Source organism: Pituophis catenifer, unplaced genomic scaffold (assembly GCF_029215685.1).
Source record: "Pituophis catenifer annectens isolate HBS135680 unplaced genomic scaffold, rPitCat1.0.hap2 SCAF_3, whole genome shotgun sequence".
In the NCBI taxonomy this organism is placed as follows: domain Eukaryota; kingdom Metazoa; phylum Chordata; class Lepidosauria; order Squamata; family Colubridae; genus Pituophis; species Pituophis catenifer.
In genome coordinates, this window is record NW_027256883.1 from 74343043 (window position 1) to 74366459 (window position 23417).

The 23417-nt window shown below is 40.1% G+C and overlaps 1 protein-coding gene across 1 annotated transcript; it reads right to left on the minus strand.

Annotated features, from left to right (window-relative positions):
* Nucleotides 1–192: 192 nt before the first annotated feature.
* LOC139314980 (uncharacterized) lies at nucleotides 193–22940 on the minus strand. The gene is made up of 16 exons (XM_070941002.1): nucleotides 22824–22940; nucleotides 22352–22439; nucleotides 20971–21148; nucleotides 18209–18346; nucleotides 17663–17780; nucleotides 16593–16735; nucleotides 14578–14745; nucleotides 10175–10559; nucleotides 8325–8365; nucleotides 5201–5349; nucleotides 4804–4987; nucleotides 4165–4302; nucleotides 2984–3101; nucleotides 2506–2648; nucleotides 1771–1938; nucleotides 193–1080 (listed from the first exon to the last, which is right to left on the minus strand). Exons 3-16 carry the CDS (start codon nucleotides 21136–21138, stop codon nucleotides 673–675), a joined length of 2469 nt encoding a protein of 822 aa, XP_070797103.1. The 5' UTR covers nucleotides 21139–21148; nucleotides 22352–22439; nucleotides 22824–22940; the 3' UTR covers nucleotides 193–672.
* Between the last annotated feature and the right edge of the window lie 477 nt (nucleotides 22941–23417).

The window sequence follows — 23417 nt, forward strand, 5'->3', positions numbered from 1 at the left end:
AATGTCATTAGAATTTCTTTATTTCACACCTATCTTTAATAAAATCAATGCCTGAAAGGATGGACAACAATATGTACAATATGTAACAATATGGACAAAAAAGTCACGTTCTGGATTCTATATTATCAATGATTTTCAAGGACCAAAGAATCTAGACCAAAGACTCTTACATTATATTAAATGAAGGCCAAATTTATTTCAGTAATTCATGTGTTATTCGTTTTACAAATACAATGCACAGTAGCTGCCTGATGGCTTCCAAACAGCTCAAACTACAATCCCCAGAATTCCTAGCTAGCTGGAAATTAAAGGAACTGCAGTCAAACACAGCTGAATGTCCTAAATTAGAGATGGCTACCCTTTAGAGCAGGGGTATCAAATTTACATCATAGCATCATGATGTGACGTATCACGACTTTTTTCCCCTTCGCTAAATCCGGGCGAGGGCATGGCCAGCGCATGACTCATCTGGCCCGGGGACCGCGAGTTTGACAGCCATGCTTTAGAGCAAAGTGTCACACAAAATCTATTAATTGGCTCAGGAGGTCAAGAAAATCAAAGATGGAAAACATCTGGAGGAACCCAACTTGTTCATGGCAATTCCCCCAAGCAAGCAGAGAAACGTGTATATTATCTTAGACTGGAAATTAGTTTTATGACTTACGATACTCTTTATGGAGAAGCAAATTTACCAAGGAAAAGTATAGTGTTTGTTGGATTATGACGGATAAAAAATAGGAAAGGATGGTCAACATTAAAATCCTCCACCATGGGAGAACAATAATCCTCATCTGTAGCAGCAGTAGCTGCTGCTGCTTCAGTGCCTGCTTCATTTACTTCTAGAAAGGACTTGTGAACAATTTTAGACACATGGAGATCCTGAGCTCCTGACATTCCAGACAAATCAGCCTTGCCACTGTCAAACAAATCTACTAGCCCCAATGCTGCAAAGTAAGATTTAAGATCATAGTTTTCTTCCAGCTGAAATTTAGGTAGATGTACTTTGACATCCACACCAGAATTCATATACTTTGGCTGGGTCCATCCTTGCAGTATTTCCAAAGTAAGCTGCTTCTCCAGCTAAAAAGACAAAGAAAGAGAAGTAATCATTTGCATCATTGTGCCACAATATTTCCAATTCAGCAGAGAGATACATGTTGCTGAAAAACAGAATATCTCCGACTTCAGTATGAATGAATTTGCAGAACCAGAGAGCACATTTCTCTAACCCAGACATGGTCTTTCTCTATGGGAAACAATAAAAATATGGCATTGAACTGAGTGCAAGAGGGTTTCTGCCACATGCTAAACTATTTGCAGCTTGATGTTTAGATGGGAAAAAATTAATGCAGAGTTTATAGCATAAACATTATTAGAAGTAAACATAGATTTTTAAAGAAGTATTTTCAAGCAAAACCGTGGTTGTCCTGTCCAAACATAACATAAAAAGCATCTATTTCATAGATACCTTACTGTTTACTATTTAAGATACTATTTAAATCTAATTCAGATCTAATCTGTTTTCAACTTTTTCACCCAATATGATTAAGGATTCATAGTGTCTTGTACAAAAATGCATAAAACTTTTAAAGATTTTCTGGAGATCACCAGAATAACACAGCTTCTCTTCTGAACCCCACTGATGTATGTGGACCCACTCAATCTATCACATAAACCACAATTTTGTCCTGTACTGTATTCATGTGATATTTAGAATAATTTTGTTTAGGACAATAATTTTATAGCAATAGCAGGAAACAATAGAATCACCAGTTCCAGGCCTGTGGAATTATCCTCAATGCTGTCAGGCAAAAGGATGATCATGCTAAGATCCTTTCCCTTGTATGGCAATTCCAGCACACGACACTTGCATTCAGGGATATAACCAAAAGGAAGTTCCTGTTCCATAAACATCATCTTCACATTCTTTTTTTCTGTCTGGATTTTTTAAAAAATATTACAGTGAGGACCCTATCAAACAACAAAGAAAGAAATCTTCTGTATGTATATGCTGAAATTGATAGAACTAGTTCTCGGAAGTGAATCTTTGCAAAACTATATTAATATATAGCTGTTCTTTGGAACTATACAACTCTATTAAACTAAATTAAATTCATTTCCAAGTTAAGGATAAACAGAACATCTAAATCAATTGAAAAATTACAGTAAACCAAGGGAAAAAAACTACTGATAGTATAAAAAAAATAAAAACTGCTTTATTGTTTTCCTTCATATATTACAGCAAATGACAATGCTAAATTCAGTAAAATATTTCAGAATGGAATTAGGTTTAATTTATGGGAAAGTTGAGATTTGTAACTAGTGATTAGGGTCAAAGGAACTAATATAAGGCTTCAAAAACACTAACTTATCTGATAAGTTCGGGTTATGTGTTCAGCGCTATCATATGAAAGCTTGGACCTGATGCTTCATGAGTGCGTATTCCTACTCATGTCTAAACAACAAGCTATTATTACAGAAAAGAGACTGAAAATAACCATTTACCTTATTTAGTCTAAAAGGCTTGTCTTCAGTATCTTCTTCTTTAAATACCTTTGCCCAGTTGCCTTTAAAGTAGACAGCGTTCACCAAAACCAATTTAGTCATTTCATTGATGGATCCTTCGGATAACAACTCTGGGATTTTACCTTGATGGAGAAATTTCACCGTTAATTAGCTGTGCCAGGAACTGAGGTCTAAATAATATTACCAGATCAATGAGACTAATAGAAAATGCACATTTCTATTTTTATTTTTTTAAATTTACATTTCTGCTCTGCAATTATTCTCAAATTACATGCTGCTTACTGGATCCCTTATTAAACAGTATACAAAAAGAACCCATTCAGTAAAATTAACTGTTCCAAACTATTATTTTGGTTTCTCTTTTATCAATTCTTTTATTTGATAAAAGGGTTTGACTATCATGTAGATCCAAGAAAAGATAAAACTATAGTTGTTAATTTTTTTAAAAAAATCTCACCTTCAGTCTGCTCTTCAACCCATTGATTAATTTCCTTTTTTGCCTTGTCTGGAGCATTTGAGAAGTCCACTGTGGATAATTCAGCTCCATACAAATTCTGGGTGCTAGTCAAGAAATCCTAGTAAAATGAGACATATAATACTTATAATTATAAAATAAATATAATTATTATGGATAGCAGGAGGAGAAGCATGTACATTTAATAAGTAATAAATACTAAGATTTATCATGTCCAATCTATCAGAGATCCAATTAATCTCCCTGTTCCTACTTGGCAGCCTTTGTCTTCATCAGTCATGCTGTAGAATTTTCTAACTGCATTTAGACAAGCACTCATAATAGCATAACGAAGACATGTCTCTTTCTAATAGGTTGACCTAGTCTGTGTTGAAATTTTCCAATTCACTGTCATGATAACTATGCTTAATCTGAACAATACCACTAGCCTTCTTCAATACTTTAACCATAAGATTAGCATCATTTGTTTCAACTGAAATGCCCTGAACAGAATGGTTTATTTATTTATTTATTTATTTAATCATATTTATATGATAAAAGGAGGAAAGTTTATTCTTCTGAAAAGAGATACATGTTATACATACAATTTGTATGTATAATATAATTCAAATCAAATTGTAAAATCTGGATCTATCTCATAAGATGAGCTGAAATACTTCTATATCTCCCAAGAAACATGACTGTATGTGGATAAAAGAGAGAAAAAGAATGAACCTGTAAAATGGCATATTTCATAGCTGGGATGGAATGTGCACCTGGAGAAGCAATAGGGGGTGGGGATAGGAAATTTTAGCAAAACACGGTGTTTTCCCAGAGAGACACCCAGATTAAGAGGCTGCGCAGTCCCAAAATGGAGAGGGGAAGAGGTTCAGAATAGCCACACCCTGCAATCTCTCAGGTTAGATGGTTATAAGCTCCATTTGGCTAGATTCTGTCCATTAGGTGTAAGAAAATGAATGACTGGGTGTGATTAGATCTCACTGTATCATCTTTGGGCCGGGCTGACCATAACAGTCCTAATTAAGAGAGATTAAAGATTCACTTAAAGCAAAGGATAACTGTATTGATGAATATCATAGTCTAATAAAATTTGAAATTGATTTATAAAGCCATTCTGATGACCCATACATTATTGATGTTTATTTATTTAGCAATCTACTTACAGACAAAAAGTTGAAAGTTTTTTCTCCATACAATCTATTAGCAAGTTTCAGAATGTAGGGTGCATTGCTCCGGTTAATTTTATCATTGAGCGTGGGAAATACTGAATGAAGGTCTTCAACACCATCAAAATGAAGTGTCTGCATGGAAAAGATAAGCCCTAACTTAGTACCAATAAGAACAGTGAAATTAGGGTTAGTGCAAACATAATTTTGCCTAAGAGCAATGAAGACATTTCAGAAATCTACAGATTCGCAGGTAGAAAGCATATATAAACAAACAGTACGATGGACCATTCTTTGCAAACTTAGGTTTCATCTTAAAAGAGGCGCATACAATATATAAGATGAATACGATGGGTTATACATATAGGAGGAAAAATTGAGGATTTACCAAAGTCTGAAATGTGTTTACTATATATTCTGTCCTGGAGAAGTGAGAAAAAAGGTGGCTTTATTCAAAATTATTTTAGGATATAAATTACAGAATCTGTGTCGACTCTCTCTCTTAAATCCCAATATAGCTTCTCCGTAATGGAGGGGTCTTTCAAATATACAGCACTTAAAATACAACTCTCCTTACAAAAGAGCCACAATTCCTCATAGCAGCCATACTAACGTGTCAGAAAAATACCTGCTGACCTTCAAGAGTTCCGAGGCTGTGTTACCCCGGGCCCCTAAAACGACCATGGCCAGGGCGGACGATAAACTGAGCGGAGAAAAGAAAACGTTGCCGGTTGGGTGAACTTCCTTCAACTTTTGGAAAAGATCCAGAGCAAACTGCGAGTTTGCATTAGCCAGTTTATCCATAGTGACCACAGGAAACCTTGCAAACAGGAAGGAAGGAAGGAAGGAAGGAAGGAAGGAAGGAAGGAAAGAAAGAAAGAAAGAAAGAAGAAAGAAAGAAAGAAAGAAAGAATAAATAAATAAATTTCGGAGGCACCTTTGAAATTATAGCACCAATACCGCGCAACGACGACGGGACAGCAGGCGCAAGCTTTAAATGGCAAAGAGCGACCGTCGCGGGACCCGCCCTTACCTCCCGAGAGAAGACCAGTGGCGATGCTGAAGGTGGGTTGGATGCGCAGAGAGCCAGAGCCGCGCAGATCCCCGGTCTTGACTTTGCGAGGAAGGGAGCGCCGGGCTGTCTCTAGAGCTGACGAGACGGCAAAGCCCCGGGACTCTCCACTTTCACTGGCTGGTAGGGGAAGCGTTCTGAACCAGGCAGGCTCGGAGAGTTGGAAGGCCTGAGAAGAGCGAGTGTAGGAGGAAGGGTGGGGTTGCTATCAATTTGCCCACATCCGCACAGTGCCTCCAATACACGCACTTAACCCACCGCCCCAGCACAAGCTCGCTGAAAGGGAAGGAGAGGAAGGAGAGGGGAGGGAAGGAAAGAAGAGAGCAGAGAAGATGAAGGGGTAAAGGGGGGAAGGGGGGGGTGGGAGAAGGAAAACCAAAAGTGTCAGGAGCAGCAGAAGCCAAATGGGCGCAAGAAACCTACAGAAGAGAACTTGCTTTTAAAGGTTCCGATATATGTAGTTTTGTCAGGAAGTTAGGAAAGATTAACAGAGTTGGAAGGAGCCTTGTAGGTCATCTAGTCCAGGGGTCTCCAACCTTGGCAACTTTAAGACTTGTGGACTTCAACTTCCAGAATTCCTCAGCCAGCGCATGCTGGGAGTTGAAGTCCACAAGTCTTAAAGTTGCCAAGGTTGGAGACCCCCGATCTAGTCCAACCCCCTGCCCAAGCAGGAGTTCCTTAATAAGGTGACCAGACGTCCCGCTTTTGGCGGGACAGTCCCGCTTTTGAGCAATTTGTCCCGCGTCCCGCGGCGTTTCAAAAAAGTCCCGATTTTTCTTGAGCCCCAGCTGATGGCTAGAAGAAAAAAAAACTGTTTAAAGTCTTGCCCGGGGCTTCAAAGGGCCGCCCTACAGGCAATCAGTGTAAAGCAGTTTTTTTTCCCCCTAGCTAAGCTTCAGAAACGAAAACGAAACCAGGGTCTTTGGTGCAGCGTGACAAAATGAGGCAGAGAGAGATTTATTTTTATTTTTATTTTTCCTCCCCAAAAAAGGTAGGTGAAAAACTGCAAACAATGGGAAATTTAGGAGGAGAGTTCAAGATTTTAAAACACAAAGGAAAAAAAGCTGTATTTAACTAGGGAATTGTAATAATTGAGATACTATTAATTGTATATTGTGTTGAAAGCAGAAATGGTTAAGTTGTGGTTCGGAGGAATATATGGGAGAAATTATTTGGTTTATTATTATTGGTAAATATAATTAATTGATTTGTAAGAAATTGGATTGCATGGAAATAATTGGAATATTCATGTTCATATTGATTAATATACAAAAAAGATAGTTTTATAACTAATTGATTTATATTAAAATGTTGAATTTGTATTAAACAACTGTATTACATAATTAAACAATGTGAGGATGGATATAAAAATAGATGACAATGGGAAGTGGTATAATATAGAATAGAAGGGAAAAATTGAATTTGATTAAGATTAGAGATGAGGATGAAGGGTAATATTGGTTTTTTTAAAAAATAGATGAGGAATAAATATGGCAAAAAGGAAATATAGAAATTGTAAATTTAATTGAAATGACTAAACGCTGTTTAAATTTGTGAACCAGCCAAATATTCTGTTCAAAGAAAATACATTGTATGTTTGTATGTGTGTTTCTAATTATTGCTATTTATTCATATTTGTTCTCTTTTATTCTTTAAAGTTTAACAATTCATTCTTTATCTTAATATCTTTATATTTGCTTGGGGTTGGCTTTCTTCCCTTTCATCTTTTTTATTGTACAGCAATCTTTCTCCTCAAACCTACCACCTCTCTCTTTTCTTTCCTTCTTACTTTCTCTTCCCCCACCCTCTTTTTCTCCTCCCTACTTCCTCTTTCTTTCTCCTTCTCCTCCTCTCTTCCTCCCTCTCTTACCCTCACTCCTACTCTAATTTCCATTCCTTCATCCCTCTCTATTGCTGTAATCCTTTAATGCATATGGACTACTCAGAGGGCTGAAAAAGTTATTTTTGACTGGTCCTCACACTTTTGACCAGTCCTCGAACTTATGACTGTCCTCACATTTTACATTTTTGCCCTATCTTGTCATCATGGTGAAGAGAAGCAGTTGTGAAATGAGTGACATGGTTGTTAAGAATGCTGCACGGGCATAAATGTGAGGATGGTCATAAGTGTGAGGACCAGTCAAAAGTGCGAGGACCTGTCAGAAATGACTTTTTTCAGCCCTCTGGTTAGTCCTTTTGTGCATATGGACTACTCAGAGGGCTGAAAAAGTTATTTTTGACTGGTCCTCACACTTTTGACCAGTCCTCGAACTTACGACTGTCCTCACATTTTACATTTTTGCCCTATCTTGTCACCTTGTTGAAGAGAAGCAGTTGTGAAATGAGTGACATGGTTGTTAAGAATGCTGCACGGGCATAAATGTGAGGATGGTCATAAGTGTGAGGACCAGTCAAAAGTGTGAGGACCTGTCAGAAATGACTTTTCAGCCCTCTGAGTAGTCCCTATACACATAGCCATGGCCACCCGGTCACATGACCAGGTAGCCACGCCCACCCAGTCACATGGCCTCCAAGCCACGCCCACACAATAAGCCACGCCCACAATGGTGTCCTTCTTACCAATGTTAAAATCTGTTCACCTTACCCTATAGACATAGCCATGGCCACCCGGTCACATGACCAGCTAGCCACGCCCACCCAGTCACATGACCAGCTAGCCACGCCCACAAAATAAGCCACACCCACAATGTCCCTCTTTACCAATGTTAAAATCTGGTCACCTTATCCTTACACCATTTCTGACAGGCACCAGTCCAGTCTCTCTTTGAAAGCTTCCAGTGATGAAGCTCCCACAACTTCTGAAGGCAACTTCTGTTCCATGGGTTGGTAGTTCTGTCAGAAAATTTCTCCTTATTTCTAGTGAGCACAATCAACCAATGGAACAGCTTTCCTTCAGAAGTTATGGGAGCTTCACCACTGGTAGCTTTCAAGGAGACTGGACAGCCATCTGTCAGAAACGGTGTAGGGTCTCCTGGTTGGGTGGGGGATTGGACTTGATGACCTATCAGATCTGTTCCAACTCTGTTATTGTTATTGTTGTGAGGGAAAACATACCCCACTTCACGCTTCCACACGCAGCAGCAGCGTCCTTTGCCTCCTGCTTTGCTGGGAGGGGAAACCAGACAGAGAAATGCCAACAATGTCTGGGATTGGGAGAATGTTTTCTTTCATATGCAGTGTGCACACACGCGTGCGCACCCACACACACCATTCCAAGCTTGGAGGCTTTTATCCACATCTGAGCTAACAAACTGCCAATCATGCCTGGCCTTGGGGAGAAGGCCCTTTCCTTCCTCTGTGGATAGAAGTCCCCAAACCTGGAATGTGTGTGTGTGTGTGTGTGTGTGTGTGTGTGTGTGTGTGTGTGCGCGTGCACACACTTGGCTGCCAGCAGTTTGGGGAGGCGAGGAGCTTGTGGGGCACCAAACTGTCCCGTCAAGTTAGCTGGTGTGACTTGTTCCATCCTGACAAGGCAGCGCGGAGTGGCGTCAAGTCAGCCACGCCCACTTAGTTGTGACAATCTGGCTACTGGCCCTTTGAGGGCAATAAAATTGAGGCCAGGGATATCACAAACATGATTGCTGCTATTCACATTTCTTTTGAATTAATTTTCTGTAGAATAATAAAAATATTTCATTGTAGATGACGAATGACAAAAGGCTTCACTTTATATCAGTGAATGTGCTCTATTGTATTGCAACATCAATTGAAGCTTTAGAATTTTCATTCAGGTTCTCATAATCTCAGCAAGTGTTCAAAAAAAAAAAATATCATCTCAACTTACTTAAATTTAACAAACTACCCTACAGAGAAGGGAAGATAATATAGTCTTGTTTCAGCTTTTTGCTAAAAGTGAAAGAGGTGTCTAGACTATTTTGTTCCAACCTAACGCAAGGATAACCCCAATCTAGGATTTCGCTCTATCCCTTTTCTCCAATCTACAATTTAATACCGAGGACCTATCATTATCTTTAATTGGCTTTCACTTTACAATTATGCAAGATAAAATCTCTGCTTTTGTTTAGAACTAGACTAACATACGCTATAATAAACAACTGTTTCAACATATTTGTCATTTTCATGCATGTTAAGTGATTTGTTTAGTTTTGGTTTAGTGTATTGCATAATCTCAGCCTACTGCAATAAAGTTAATGAATGATGGTTCAAAGTGTGTAAATTTAATCAATTTCAGTGATACATGAGCTCAGTAATACTGTGTTCTCTCACCACACTAGCTGATAGTAAATTTGACAGCAACAATCAAATGCTTTTATTTCAATTCTGAATACATGAAAATCTGCATCAAAATAAGGACTGTATAAGGTAAGTATCATTTATAGATATCTGAATTGCATACAATACAATGGCTTGATTAAATGATCCATACATTTGAGTTCCAACATAGGATTCATATTTCTCAACTGCATTCTTATTTATAACCAGCAAAATGTGTTATGTATATTTATTCTAGGGCTATTTACACATTATAAGCTCAGCAGCGACATCCATGGCTAGCCATGACATCACAAAAATGACAAACCATGATGTGCTAAGGCAAGCTGAATTGACTGAACAGTAACATGTATCATCAGATGGAAATTTATACAGAGCATATGTGGTGAAATCCCCCGCGTCCCAAATTCCCATACATCTCAAAGCAATTGTGAAGAATTTATCTAGCAATCAGAGCACCAGAACCTTGTACTAAAATTATTTCCTTGAATTCATTAAAGATAATTCTATCCTGAAAAGAAAGAATTCAAATCAAATATGACTAGAAGGAAGTATATCCCAAATACAGAGAAAATCAAATGTGTGGCAATGAAAGAAAAGTGGCTTATAAAAATCTGAGGAAGAATTAAGGCATTTAATCAACACAGGCAGAATGCACCCATTATGGAGAACAACACCTACCAAAGAACAGGATACTCTTCGTAAGTCGTTGGATAATAAAAAAGAGGAAGGGATGGTCAACTTTAAATTCTGGCACAAACATTGCACACCGCAACATCATGACTACAGCAGTGGCAGCAGCTGCCTCAGTGCCTTCTTCATTGACTTCTATGAATGATTTGTGAACAACTTCAGATATGAGTAAATCATTGTTAGTTGACATTCCAGAGAAGTCTGCCTTGCCCTCATCAAATGCATCCGTCATTCCCATGCTTCTCAGAACCGGCTTCAGGTCATATTTTTCTTCCAGTTTAAATTTGGGAAAGGAGAGTTCAATTTCTCTTAGGTCCATCATCTCTGGATTGATCCAGTCCATGAGTTTCTCATATGTAATTTCTCTCTCCAGCTAAAATAAGATGAAAAGCATTAAAGGAGAAAGAAATTCCTGGTTGTATGACACTATGTTGTACCCCGATAATTTCACTCTAGTAGAAGAAATATGATGCAGTGATTGAAAAATGCTGAACACTTACAAGCAGTTGCAAATTCTTCTATTTCCTTCTAGAACTTTAGAGGAAAGTGACCAAAATAGGGTAGACCTTACTTAGAACCATACCAGTACCTGTTTTCTTAATAGTGACAGGAACCTTCTACTGACTTTTATCAAATATAGAGCATTGTTAAGAGTGCAGTAAAAGGTATTTTGAAGCTTGTCAAGAAAAAGAAGCAAATGTCTGTAAATCCTCCGTGTTTGGACATATAAAATTACTTTGTTAAAATTGAAATTATTGTCATCTTACATGAAATATAGAGAGTCATTTGCCAGTGGAAATCAAAAGATAAATTAACTATGGATAACACATACACACCCCCACACACATTTCATAACACCTGTAACACTATTTTGTATATTACCTTTCAAGTGAAATAGGAGAAATTTCAACTTTCCTTAGTGGTCCTTTCCAAAGACCTCAGTGCCTTCCGCCGTGCCCTTAAAACCTTCTTTTTCCAGCAAGCCGGGCTGGCCTAATTTTTTAAGTGTTTTTAATTGTTTTGTTTATCGTTTTTAATTAATGGGGCCAAATTTATATATATATATATATTTAATTGTATTTTAATATTTGTACTTGATGTTTTTACTTGGCTGTTCACCGCCCTGAGTCCTCAGGGAGAAGGGCGGTATACAAATTCAAAATAAAATAAATAAATAAATAAATATATGCTCATAAAGACTTTCATAAAGCTATCTCAGTGACCCAATTGTTGTGACTCCGACCCCCGAGGCCAACTTATCGGAGGGAGAAGGCTCCGAACATGAAGGAGAGGAGTTGGCCAGGCCTCCCTCTCCAGGACCCTCCTCTCTGGCAATGCCTCAGGTGTCTCCCGCAGGAGAAGAGATTGGCCAGGAGCCACGTATATCTTCGCAGTCGGACAGTGATGGAGATAAGTCTTGGCTGGATCCACGCCAGCATCGGAGAGACAAGCGAACGCAGCAGAAGAGGCGGCGTGCCAGAGATTAAGCTGAGTCACTGGACCACACCCCACAGGAGATAAAAGGGGGTGAGGTGGCCATTCAGACTCTGTGATGGACAAAACTAAACTACTAGCGAGTCACATTGCATCTTTGGAAACAACGTTATCTGCCTTGGATTTAATACGGACTGGACTTGACAATTCTTGAACTGTGTGTATCTTGTTGGGTTTATCTGCTGGAGGAACAACCCCTCCCTTTATGAGTAAAGTTCTTGGCAAGCAGCTACTGGGTTGCTGCCAATCCTCTTATCGAAAGAATTTGTTGTCTGCCAGTTTTATTTAACCCCTGGCTGTCTGTTTGTGTGCGTGTGTGAGACGGGGACAGAACACCAATTTCCTTAAGCTAGCATTCCATACTTTTTTCCCAATCTAAACTTTCCACTTCAGACTGCAAAAAAAATTCATCTGATGTCAGGCATTGCTGATCAGTTTGCCTAGAACTGTGATGGCAAACCTATGGCACATGTGGCACAGCTGGCACACAGAGGCTTCTTGGCGGGCATGCGAGCCATTGCCTAGCTGAGCTCCACTGTGCATGCATGCCTGTGCCTCCCGCTGGCCAGCTGATTTTCTGGATGTGCAGGGAGCAGGTGGCATGCGGAAGATGCACATGCATGCGCACGGGGTCACGTGCGCATGCGGGGTGGTCACACGTGCATGTAGGGGGGTCGGGGGTCACGTGCATGGGGAAGGGAGCACGGGGGGGGGTGTGCACCTCCCCCATGGCCCATTTTTGGGCCCAGGAGTCTTCAGGGAGGCCTACTAGACCCAAAACGGGGGGAGGGGGATCGCCAGTTTGGACCGGTTCAGGAGAACCGGATGTTAATTTTATATCTGGTCACTAGATCAGTAATTGCAAGGACTGGCTGGTCCCTTCCATCCAACCCTGCCCCTCCCAGGAGTCTCCACGTGGCCCATTTTGGACGCCAGGTAAGTGCAGGGCCTGCGCGGAGGCTCTGGGAGGGCAAAAAACAGGCCAGGCCCAGTTCCGGCCTCTGGAGCCCGAAGGAGGCAAAAAACAGGTCTATTGGAAGTACCGGAAATCTGGAAATGGGCCTATTTCCGACCTCTGGAGGGGCTCCGGAGCCTGGGGTAGGCCATTTTTGCCCTCCTGGAGGCTCAAGGAAAGCCTCTGGAGTCTGGGGAGGGTGAAAAGGTCCCCCCACCGTGGTATAGGAGACTGAGTAGGCCACACCAACCATGGCCATACCCAACCAGCAACAGGGCAGAGAACTGGTTGCTAAAATTTTTAATGCGTGGGGGGGTGCATGCGTGCCCCCCCCCCCCGCACATTTCATTATGGGTGCTGGCATCCGAAGAGAAAAAGTTTAGCCATCACTGGCCTAAGACAATTTTAATAGTTGAATGTTTTGTATTGATTTTCTAACTTTAAAACCTCTAAATTACAGCCTAGCTACACTTCTCCAATTTTAAATATAATACAGCTAAGAACAAATACAAAGATGTAACCAAAGAATGTAAAATAATACAAGAATAAGAATATAAAATAGTTGCTGTTAAAATATTAACCGCGGGTAGTCTTCAACTTAGACCACAACAACTGGGATCGGAAAGTCTGTTGTACGTCATTGTGGTTGTAAGTCAAGCTGGACCCAATTTTACAATTTTTATGATGGATGTTAAGAGAATCACCACACTTAAGAATCTGTGGTTATCCCAAGTGTGAACAGAATAGTGTTTTTTGCTGGAAAGTTGGCATAAAAGGTCACAAATCATGATCATGTGACTGCAGGACACTGCAATCAGTTGTAAATGTGAGTTGTTTACATTTACATGGGAGAATGGTGTGACAGTCGTAAGGACCAGGCTTTTTTCAGCACTAATTTTCAATGGTCACTAAATGAATGGGCATTAAGTCAAGGACTCCCTATACAATTATCAGAGATAAAATTACCTTGTGAATGTGCAGAACATGCTTTTGGGCTTATATCAAAAAGACAAGAATGGACACTAGCCTGTTCCTATGGAAAGGATATGATGTAGCTGAGATAATATTTCTGAGAAAATTCATTTCCAGATCCCATCCGTCTCATCCTTTGGAGATGGATGAATAAATCAGGACTTGGTTTATTTCAGACAATATAGTCCTTCTTTGTTTGGGGCAGCTAGAGAAGATGCAATACTAGCATAATCTATCTCAAGCAACCAGTTCTTAATGACTTCCTTGTACTGTTAGAAGAAGTACTGCCTACTATTGGCAATCTTATCAATTGCCTTGACCTCATCAGTGGAATCACATCAATATATCCAATGTTTTGAGACATAACTGCATTAGCTCGTGCATTTGAGATTTTTTTGCATCTTTTCAAAATAGGGGAAAATACAAGTCCAGGGGTGAAATGCTCCCGGTTCGGACCGGATTGCCCGATCCGGTAGCGATGGCGGCGGGTGGTTCTGAGAATCGGTAGCAAAAATCTCTGCCCCCCCATGCCCAGATGAGATGCGCAATCATCAGAGGCTTTGTTTTTAATTTTTAAAAGCATTTTTTCTACAACCTCTTCGGCTGAAAAAATGCTTTTAAAAGTAAAAAAAAAAAGCCTCTGATGATCGTCAGAGGCTTTTAAAAGCATTTTTTTACAACCTCTTCAGCTGAAGAGGTTGTAGAAAAAATGGTTTTAAAAGTAAAAAAAAAAAAGTTGGCCACGCCCACCGTCACTTTATCCCCCACCAAGCCACGCCCACAAAACCGGTAGTAACACATTTTACATTTCACCACTGAAGTGAACCCAATAGCCAACCCAATCCAACCCAACTAACTATAGTTGCACAAAGCCAAGCTTCAGTATTAAAAAGGATAGCATACAGTTCGTATCAGAGATGTTTTCAGGTGGACAAGGGCTTAAATTCTGTTTCATGAAAGAAAAACTCACCTTTTCCAATCCAGTAGAGTTATCTTCAATCTTCTGAGGGAGCAGAATGATCATGCTCAACTCATTATCCACATATGGAATCTCAAGAATTGAAGTCTGATAGTCCGATATGTAGGTCATGTTGTATTTCGCTTTCTTGAACATCATCTGCACAGTTTTTTTTTCATTCTACAAGTGAGGAATATGTATGTTAGAAGAAATATTTCAAATAAATAGGAAATGCAAATAATTCTATCACTTATTCAGTCTTGGGTTCCCCCCCCCATCCCGCTTAAAGTTTTCATCTTTTGCTTCAAATTTTCAATCAAATTAGAATAGAATTCTTTACTGGCCAAGTGTGATCAGACACACAAGGAATTTGTCTCTAGTGTATAACCTCACAGTGTATATATAAACAGCAAGTAATAGGTCACAGGTCATAAATCATAGTTACAATAATTAATCATAAGTTACAAACAATTGATAAATCATAAGAAACCAATACTGTGTTTCCCCGAAAATAAGACCCTGTCTTATATTTTTTTGAACCCTGAAATAAGCGCTTGGCCTTATTTTCAGGGAGGTTTTATTATTTTGGGGCGTATGCAGTAAGACAGGGATCCTCTTGCCGTCTTAACCAATTTCCAGCTCTGTCTCCCGAACCCTAACCAGAGGAAATGGCAGGGACCGGCTGCACATAGGGTTTAAATATTTTAGGGGAGGGCTTATTTTCGGGGGAGGGCTTATTTTTGGGGAAACACGGTAGGAGAAGGTAGTAGGAAAAATGAGAAAAGATGAAACATGAAAAAAGGCTATCTTTATGTTCAGTTGTTTTGACATGCAATGCTTCATAGCGGTGTCCTTATGGGAAAAGTTGAAATAGATTATGTCCAGGATTTGAGGGGTCGATAGGTACTTTTTCAGCCCTCTTTCTGGTTTGTTCCTCAATGGAAGCCAGGCTAGTTGCAATTCTTATTTCTGCAGTCCTATCTATCCGTTGAAGCCTGCACCTGTCCTGTTTGGTAGCTGTGCCAAACCAGACAGTTACTGAGGTATAAATGACTCAATAATTCCTCTGCAGAACTGTATCAGCAGATCCTTGGGCAAGCTGAGCTTTTTGAGTTGACACAGGAAGAACCTTGCTTGTTGTGCCTTTTTAACGATGATTTTAATGTTAGGTGTCCATGTCAAGTCTCGGAGATAATAGAACCCAGAAATTTGAAGGTCTCTATTGCTGATACTGAGTTGCCTAATATTGCAAGAGGTGGTAGAATAGGAGATCTTCTTCTAAAATCTACTATCATCTCTACAGTTTTAAGAGTGTTCAGCTGCAGATTCTTCTGGCTGCACCACAGGGTTGCACTATCTCTTGTCTATACAATACTTGTCCGTATTGTTTACAGCAGCGGCTTGGCAGCCAGGCTGAGGGGGAAGAAGGGAACTGGGGGGCATGCAACCCTTGCTCAACTGGTGGGTTAGCAACCACATTCTCAACATGACTTGCATGTAGTGGGCCGGCAGGCAGGAGTGTGATTGCCAGCTGGCTTGCCACTCATGCAAGTTGAGCTGCGCTGTGGCTTTAACCAGCAGTTTTCTCAAATGTTTACAATATTAAAACTAGCTTTCTTCACGAATAGCAACACAGATAGATATTGTGCCTGTTCCTCCTCCATCAAATACTTCCAGGTGATAATACATAATAGATCCATATACTCAGCAAATATATTCAGTAATCACCCTGTAGCTATTGTGCTTAATCACATAGAATTAGTGGGAGTGGTGCTGCACTAAAAATCTTTGTGCAACGTTTCAATGACTGAAAAGTCTGAATGTCTACACACAAAGTCTGAAGGACTCAAGATGACTGATCTTCGTGATTCATCCATTTCCATGAAGATCAATAAAATGTAAGGAGTAAGCAATTTTTTTCCTACAGGAATGTTTTAAATTAATTTCACACTTGCTTCAGTTATAGACAAAGTAACACAATTTAAAATATTCAGAATGTCTCTTTTACTGTGTTAATAAATGAATACCTTGTTAATCTGGAATGGCTTTTCCTTTGTGAAATCTTTGTTGAATTTATCTGCCCAGTTTCCCTTGAAATAGATAGCATTCACCAAAACCAGTCTTGTAAGCGAATCAATTATTCCAGGGACAAGCAGATCCTGAATTTTACCTTTTTGAGTGTTAAAAAAAAACTTTTTAAATTGATAAATACTTTTATATGCATAATATAGCACAAAAAATTATTAGGAAGCCACTTGTAAGATGGTTTTTAAAGATCTATCTATCTATCTATCTATCTATCTATCTATCTATCTATCTATCTATCGGCAGGGGAATGATACTGTAAAATTTCCATTCCCTCCCCATCCAGGGGAAGGATACTATAAAATCTCCATTCCCTTCCCAATCCAGGGAAAGGTTACTGCAAAATCCCCATTTCCTCAGGATCAGCTGGGACTTGGAAGTCAGAGAATATCTGCAATAATTTAGTAAATTTAGTACTTAGTAAATCATAGACATGTTTGTAGGTAAGCCAAAATAAAGCCATTTTTATTTAATTATTAGATTTCTATCTTGATTCTCCTCCAGGAACTCAAGGGAGTCATCTAGAGAGCTCCTCTGACTGAGGATGGAATATAGCTTTTGCTTCCTCAGGGCCAGTCCAACCTACCTCCCTACATCCATCCACCCATCCATCCATCCATCCATCCATCCATCCATCCATCCATCCATCCATCCACCCATCCATCCATCCATCCATCCATCCATCCATCCATCCATCCATCCAGACATACATACAGCTTCCCTCCCTTAACATTTATATAGTTGCCCATCTTATATCATTATTTAGTAAGGTTACCACACACATAAAAGTTAAACAACAGGCAAGTTAAATAACGGAAATATGTTCAGAAGTGTCCATCAAACCAATAATTTATTCTTTGCTAGAATTTCATCTGAGGTTTCATGGGCTTCTACGTAGCAAGTAATGGTTAACTATGGTGGGTTTGCCTGCCTTATCTGTCTCTTTGTCATGCATACACAATATTGCATGTCTTACTTAATGCAGCTACTAATTAACTCTTATCATTCTCACCTGAGGTTTTTTCTTCTACCCAGGCATTTATATGTTTTCTCGAATCTTCTGAAGCTTGTGTGAAGTTAAGTTTCTCCAGACTTGCATGGTAGAATTTCTCAGTGGATTCTATAAATGACTTAAGAAACAATGACATCTCAATAACAGAAGCAGTAATAAAAACACGAATTGATTTTGCCTAATTTTTCTATGAACAATCCAAAAACATTATTTATTAGGCTGAATACACGTTACAAATAGTTAATACAGTTTGCTTATTCAAAACTATATCTGGCAATTATTGGTCACACAGTTCTGTTTTGCCTTTTCTTGAGAGTTCTATATTTAGGATGCTAAAATCTTACTGGGTGTTCCTGTAACATTCCCAGTAAAAGCAGTTGGCTTTTAATTCCCCCTTCAGATAACTCAATAGACCAAATTATAGCTATAGGAGTACTAGATACTTTATAGAGCCAAGCTGCAATTTCAATGAGATACTCAAACATTGGAACACACAGAACATTTATGGTTATTTCCAGCCAATTCTTTATCATGCATGTAACTTACTGCAAGAAAATCGAATGATGTTTCTCCAAAGAGCCGGTTGGCTAGACTGAGGATATAATTGGCACCTGGTTTGTTGATTTCAGAAATAAGTTTCTCGAATTTTTGGTGAATCTCTCTATCTTTGGATTCAGAGAGCACCTATAAGAGATACATGGATGATCAAATTATGTTTAAAATCAATTCAAAATGTAATGCAACAATAGCAAACCTTGGAAAAACTTACAAATGGTCTCCCATGTAATTTGGAGCTAACTTTTGGCCTGCAGATGAATAGCTTTTAAAGTTAGTAGCTGACCACATCTAGGCTTCAAAGCTAAACAAGGTTGAGCCTACTTAATATTTGGGTAATGTTTGAACCCCAAGCTTGTAGAGTACAAGAAAAAAAACCTTTCCTTACAGGAAACCAGTTCCTTGCAGTTTCTATGGAAACTCATACAGTATAGGTGCCCATAAAGTCCCTATAAGTAAAGCTTGACTTGACTTCACTGTACATATTTGGACTTCACAAGTTTAAAAGTCCTAATCATTGATCTCCTTGGAAAATCAATATGACGGACAAGCAAAGGAGATGGATTTTCAGAAATGTCCCTTCCTTGGAAAAGAAGGTTTTTAAAGCCCAAAGAGTGTGCCTCCATGCATAAAGAATTTTTTTAAAAGGCAGAAGAAACAATCTTGTTCCTACTTTTACTCTTTATATAAACTTTTGAGCAAATTGAATCATTACCGTATTTTTCGGAGTATAAGACCCACAGGAGTATAAGACGCACCTTAGTTTTTGGGGAGGAAAATAAGAAAAAAGCTGATTGGCAGGTGGATCGGCCTCTGGGAATACTCCCAATCAGCTGTTCCCAGATTGGGAGAGGTGAATTTTAGCAACAGGTTCCTTGGTTGTCAGTTCTGTGCCTTGCTTTTTTTTCCTGCCTCTGAAACTTCTGAAACTCCATTTCAGAAAAAAACACTCTTTTCTACCTCTGAAAGCCTCCGAGAGCTTCAAGAAAAAAAAGTCTCTGAAGGTCTGTTTGGGGGCTTCTTGTCTGAAGCTTCGTTTCTGATGCTTTTTTCAGCCTCTGAAATCTCCGTTTGAGAAGCTGGGCGGGGCTACATTCGGAGTATAAGACGCAACCATATTTTCACCCTCTTTTTGGGTCGAAAAAGGTGCATCTTATACTCCGAAAAATACAGTATATACTCCAAATTTATAATAGAAAGTATTTCTTAGGGTAATGGTAGGCAGCACTTTTGAAGGCAAAGGCTTTCTGAATGCTTCTAGGAAGATTGGTGTGAAGTGGACACTATCAAGGTCATGTCCCAGTGCCTGACCTGACATCTCCTGGCACCAGAACTTTCCAACTTTAAGCCTGAATGGGGTGGAGCTCCCTTAGACAGAACCTGTGCGCGATATGGGGTCTTCTTGGACTCAATAGTCACTGCAGGTGTCAGCAGTGGCTTGTGAGGGTGCTTTATCTAGATTTGTCTGGTGCAAAAACCAGACCTTTTCCTGGACTGGGAATCCCTTTTCTTAGTCACTCACTCCATAGTTGCCTCACATGTGGGCTGCTGCAAAGATCGCCTCTTAGAGCTACTCTTGAAGGCTACTCAGAAATGGCATCTGGTCTAGAATGGAGCAATATAGGCAGGTATAGGCACACCTCTGCTGCCCCAGCTGTGCAAGTTATCCAAAAGTGTCTGGATGATATTCAAAGTTGATTGATTGCCATCTATAACATCTTCATGGCATGTAGCTCCACGGCCACCTTTCTCCCATTGTTTCAATAGGATACGACAGAGATGCTCCAGGTCTGATCTTTAGTGCCATGTTTTACCTTCGTCATACTTGCACTCTGGAACCATTTCCCCTTGGAGATTCAAGTTCCCCTGACTATGCCATTCTTTAAATGGGCCTTGAAGAACTGTTTTTTCCTGCAGGTATAGGTGGTGCATGTACCTTAGGTGGATTCTGTTAATGTGTTGCATAGGCCTGTGTCGTTTTCTTCTTTTTGATTTTTATTGTATTTTGCATTTTCAAAATTCATAATGACTCTAGGCAGTCTATAAATTTGAGAAATGAATGAATGCTATGGGTATCCTGGATTGAAGCACAAACATGTGCCAGAACCAATCTCCCAACTCCCCAACTTTGGAGTTCCAATTTTTTAAAAATGTCAATTTTAGGTCTTACACTGGAGGTGGAATGTTTTTCCTACCGCAGTATATCAGTAAATTGTCCTTCTGATTTTTGGTCATTGTAGTGAAGAATATCCACAAAAATGGATTTTCAAACCCTGGAACTTCGAGTTAAGGACTTTTGTCCCAAATAATACTATTTACATAGTTAGCAACTGTGGCTTTTAAAAAGTTAGGCCTAGAGCACCTGAATCCCTATTGTACTAAGCAAACAGCAGCTGCTTCCCTCCTCATGCAAATAAGAGTCCAAAATGTGGATGAGAATTGAATTGGGAGCAGAGTTAAAGAGTCCCGATAACAATGGCATCCCTTGTGCATGCTGCATTTTTCAAAAGCTAATCAGACAATTGGGGATTGCACAAACAGCCTCCTTTTAGGAATGAAGCCTTTTTAAGTTGATAGGTTTATTTGGAACTTTCTAGAGCAGTCATAGTCACCTAGAGTTGCATGACTGCAAAATGGGCTGCATTTAAATTTAATAAATACATTAGATATTGTCATAATTGGCTATCAAGGGTAGGGACCACCTCCTAGCCAACCCCTTTTTTTTCATTTTGATAAAATGTATCTTGATATACCTTTGACATCTGAGCTTCTGTGTTACCTTTGGCACCCAACAAGACCATATGTAGTGCAGAAGATATGCTCAAAGGAGAAAAAAACAAGTTCTTGGTAGGATCGTTTGCACTAAGCTTCTTGAAGAGGTTGAGGGCAAAGGTGCTATTTGCTGAAGAAAGACTGTCCATGTTTTCAAGCCTGGAGAACAAATATAATATGATATACCACAGATTATCTCCTAGATAATGACTGAAATGCCCCACCCAATGAACTATTTTTTTTTTGTTCTACTTGAGCAATCATTCTACTTGCTTTAAGGAATATGATCTACAGAACTTAGTGGACCAAATATAAAGACACTATAAACCCCACTTCAAGATTCATATACAGTTCCAAAGATAACAACAGGATATGTGAAAAACAGTAGAATGTTTTTTCTGCAGTGTAGTCAAGACATTTTAGAAAAAAACCAAAAGTTAGCTTCTGTATTAAGGAACAAGAGCAGCAAACCGGCCATGCCAGCAAATGTAAGATAAGAGAGAAGGAAAGTAGTAAGTTTATTAAATTCTATTAAGTTTTTCATTCTGTCAGATATTGGTGGGGTGGGCACTTCCCTACTCAATGCAACAGTACAGCTTCACAGACAAACAGCAGTCCTATCAGGTTATAGGGAATTGAGAATCCCAACCAGGCAGCCCTAACGTCTCTCCTCTTTCTATCCATCAAGGAACCCATCATGGGACGATTTATATACCATGCAACAGGTAACTCCAAACTCACAGCCGCACACTGCACCTGCAAAGTGCAACAGCTGCCTTAGGCTCCACAACTGACTGAAACGCACCTCCCTTTCTAGTCAGGTGTTTTCAAGGTGCCAAGGTCGATTTATATCACCTGCCTATGTTAAGCATTCATACAACAACGTGCCAATCAAGGGAGCCACAGGAAACTGTCAAGCAAGCTCCCAACCAAGGGAGCCACAGCAAACAGGGAGCCTGAGTGGCTTAGGACGCTAATGCCTCCTACTAAGGCAGCATTTAACATCCAGCTGCCTGCAATTACTGCAAGTTCAATTCTCACCAGGCTCAAGGTCGACTCAGCCTTCCATCCTTTCTAAGGTGGGTAAAATGAGGACCCGGTTTGTGGGGACAATAAGCTGACTTTGTATAAAATATACAAAAGTATGAAGGCTATTGCTTAACGCATTGTAAGCCGCCCTGAGTCTCTGGAGAAGGGCGGCATATAAAAATAAATAAATAAATAAATAAATAAATGAACAAACAAACAAACAAACTGTCCATTCGGGCCGCTTTATGTCAATCTCACCCTGTGGCACCTGCAGGACAGGAGAGAGAGAGAGAGAGAGAGAGAGAGAGAGAGAGAAACATACAATGGTCGTACCTGAGGGAAAATGTGGTATTCTGGGCTGCTAGGGCAGTTACTGGAGACGTCTGGCTGGGGAGAAACGCGGGCGAAACTGCAAGAAATCCTGGAAGAAGCAAAATGATTAATGTTGAGATTCTTCCCAGCCTGGGTTGACTCAACAACCTAACTGCGTGTGTGTGTGCGTGTGTGTGTATGATAGGGAAGGAGGAAGGGCAGGAAAGGAATCCAGGCGCTGAAAAGCAGATGTTCCACGTCTAACCCTTTAAACTTCCTGGGAGAGGCCCTTTGAATAGTCACAGCCTCCCTTTGCTACTACAAACCACCAATCCACGCCTCATTTCAATTAAAGGTTGCAAAGCAACCGGGCAGCCGAGCTGTCAACGCCTTTTGGACTTTCCCTGCACTTCTGAATTCCAAACGGCGGGTGAAAGCTCTCTTTTTTTTTTGCCTACAGGAAAGTCTTTTTTAAAAAATTTTTTTTACTAACTTTCCTGGAAAGAGGCCTAAAAGAGCTGTTCTTCCGCGGCCAGCTCTCTCTCTCAAGGGATTCCAATCTGCAAACCGGAGCAGAATTGCTTCAGCCGCTTGCTACAAGCTTCCTCCCTTCCGCCTACCCCTCTCTGCAATATCCTCCCAGGCGGAGGGGGGAAAAGTCCTCGGCGAAGTACGAATGTGCTGCTTAAGGCCGCGGTTGAGGAAGAGCGGTCGGGTTTCACCATCCCTTTAAAAGGGAACCTCCAGGGCGTGGGCTTCCAGCCCCAGGCGATAGCTTGCCTAACCGTTTGCACTGAGCATGTGCGGGAATGGCTGGCAAGGAAAATATTTCCACGATTCCTTGGAAATCTGTCCTCATCACGGTTGGCAAAGAAATGCTGAGAGATTCGCAGAAGGGTTCAACGTGCTCTGGCCTGTACGTGGTGTGTTCCTTTTATTAATCACACTATCCAGGCACTAGCAATAAAGGCTCTCCTGGTAATGTTTTGATTAAAAACTAAGCTAAGCTAAACGGGATGAATCCTGGATGGAGATCAATTGCAAGGCTAGATTGAAATGAGAGAAAAGGATCCTGGAAGAAGGTGGG

What these genes read in the sequence shown, in the direction of transcription:
- LOC139314980 (XM_070941002.1), bottom strand. Translation starts at nt 21,138, where the DNA reads ATGGACAGTCTTTCTTCAGCAAATAGCACCTTTGCCCTCAACCTCTTC. An exon ending in CACTGGTCTTCTCTCGGGAG is followed by an intron (nt 4,988 to 5,200) that starts GTAAGGGCGGGT and finishes CCTGTTTGCAAG; the next exon opens with GTTTCCTGTGGTCACTATGG. An exon ending in GGTTGAAGAGCAGACTGAAG is followed by an intron (nt 2,649 to 2,983) that starts GTGAGATTTTTT and finishes TTCTCCATCAAG; the next exon opens with GTAAAATCCCAGAGTTGTTA.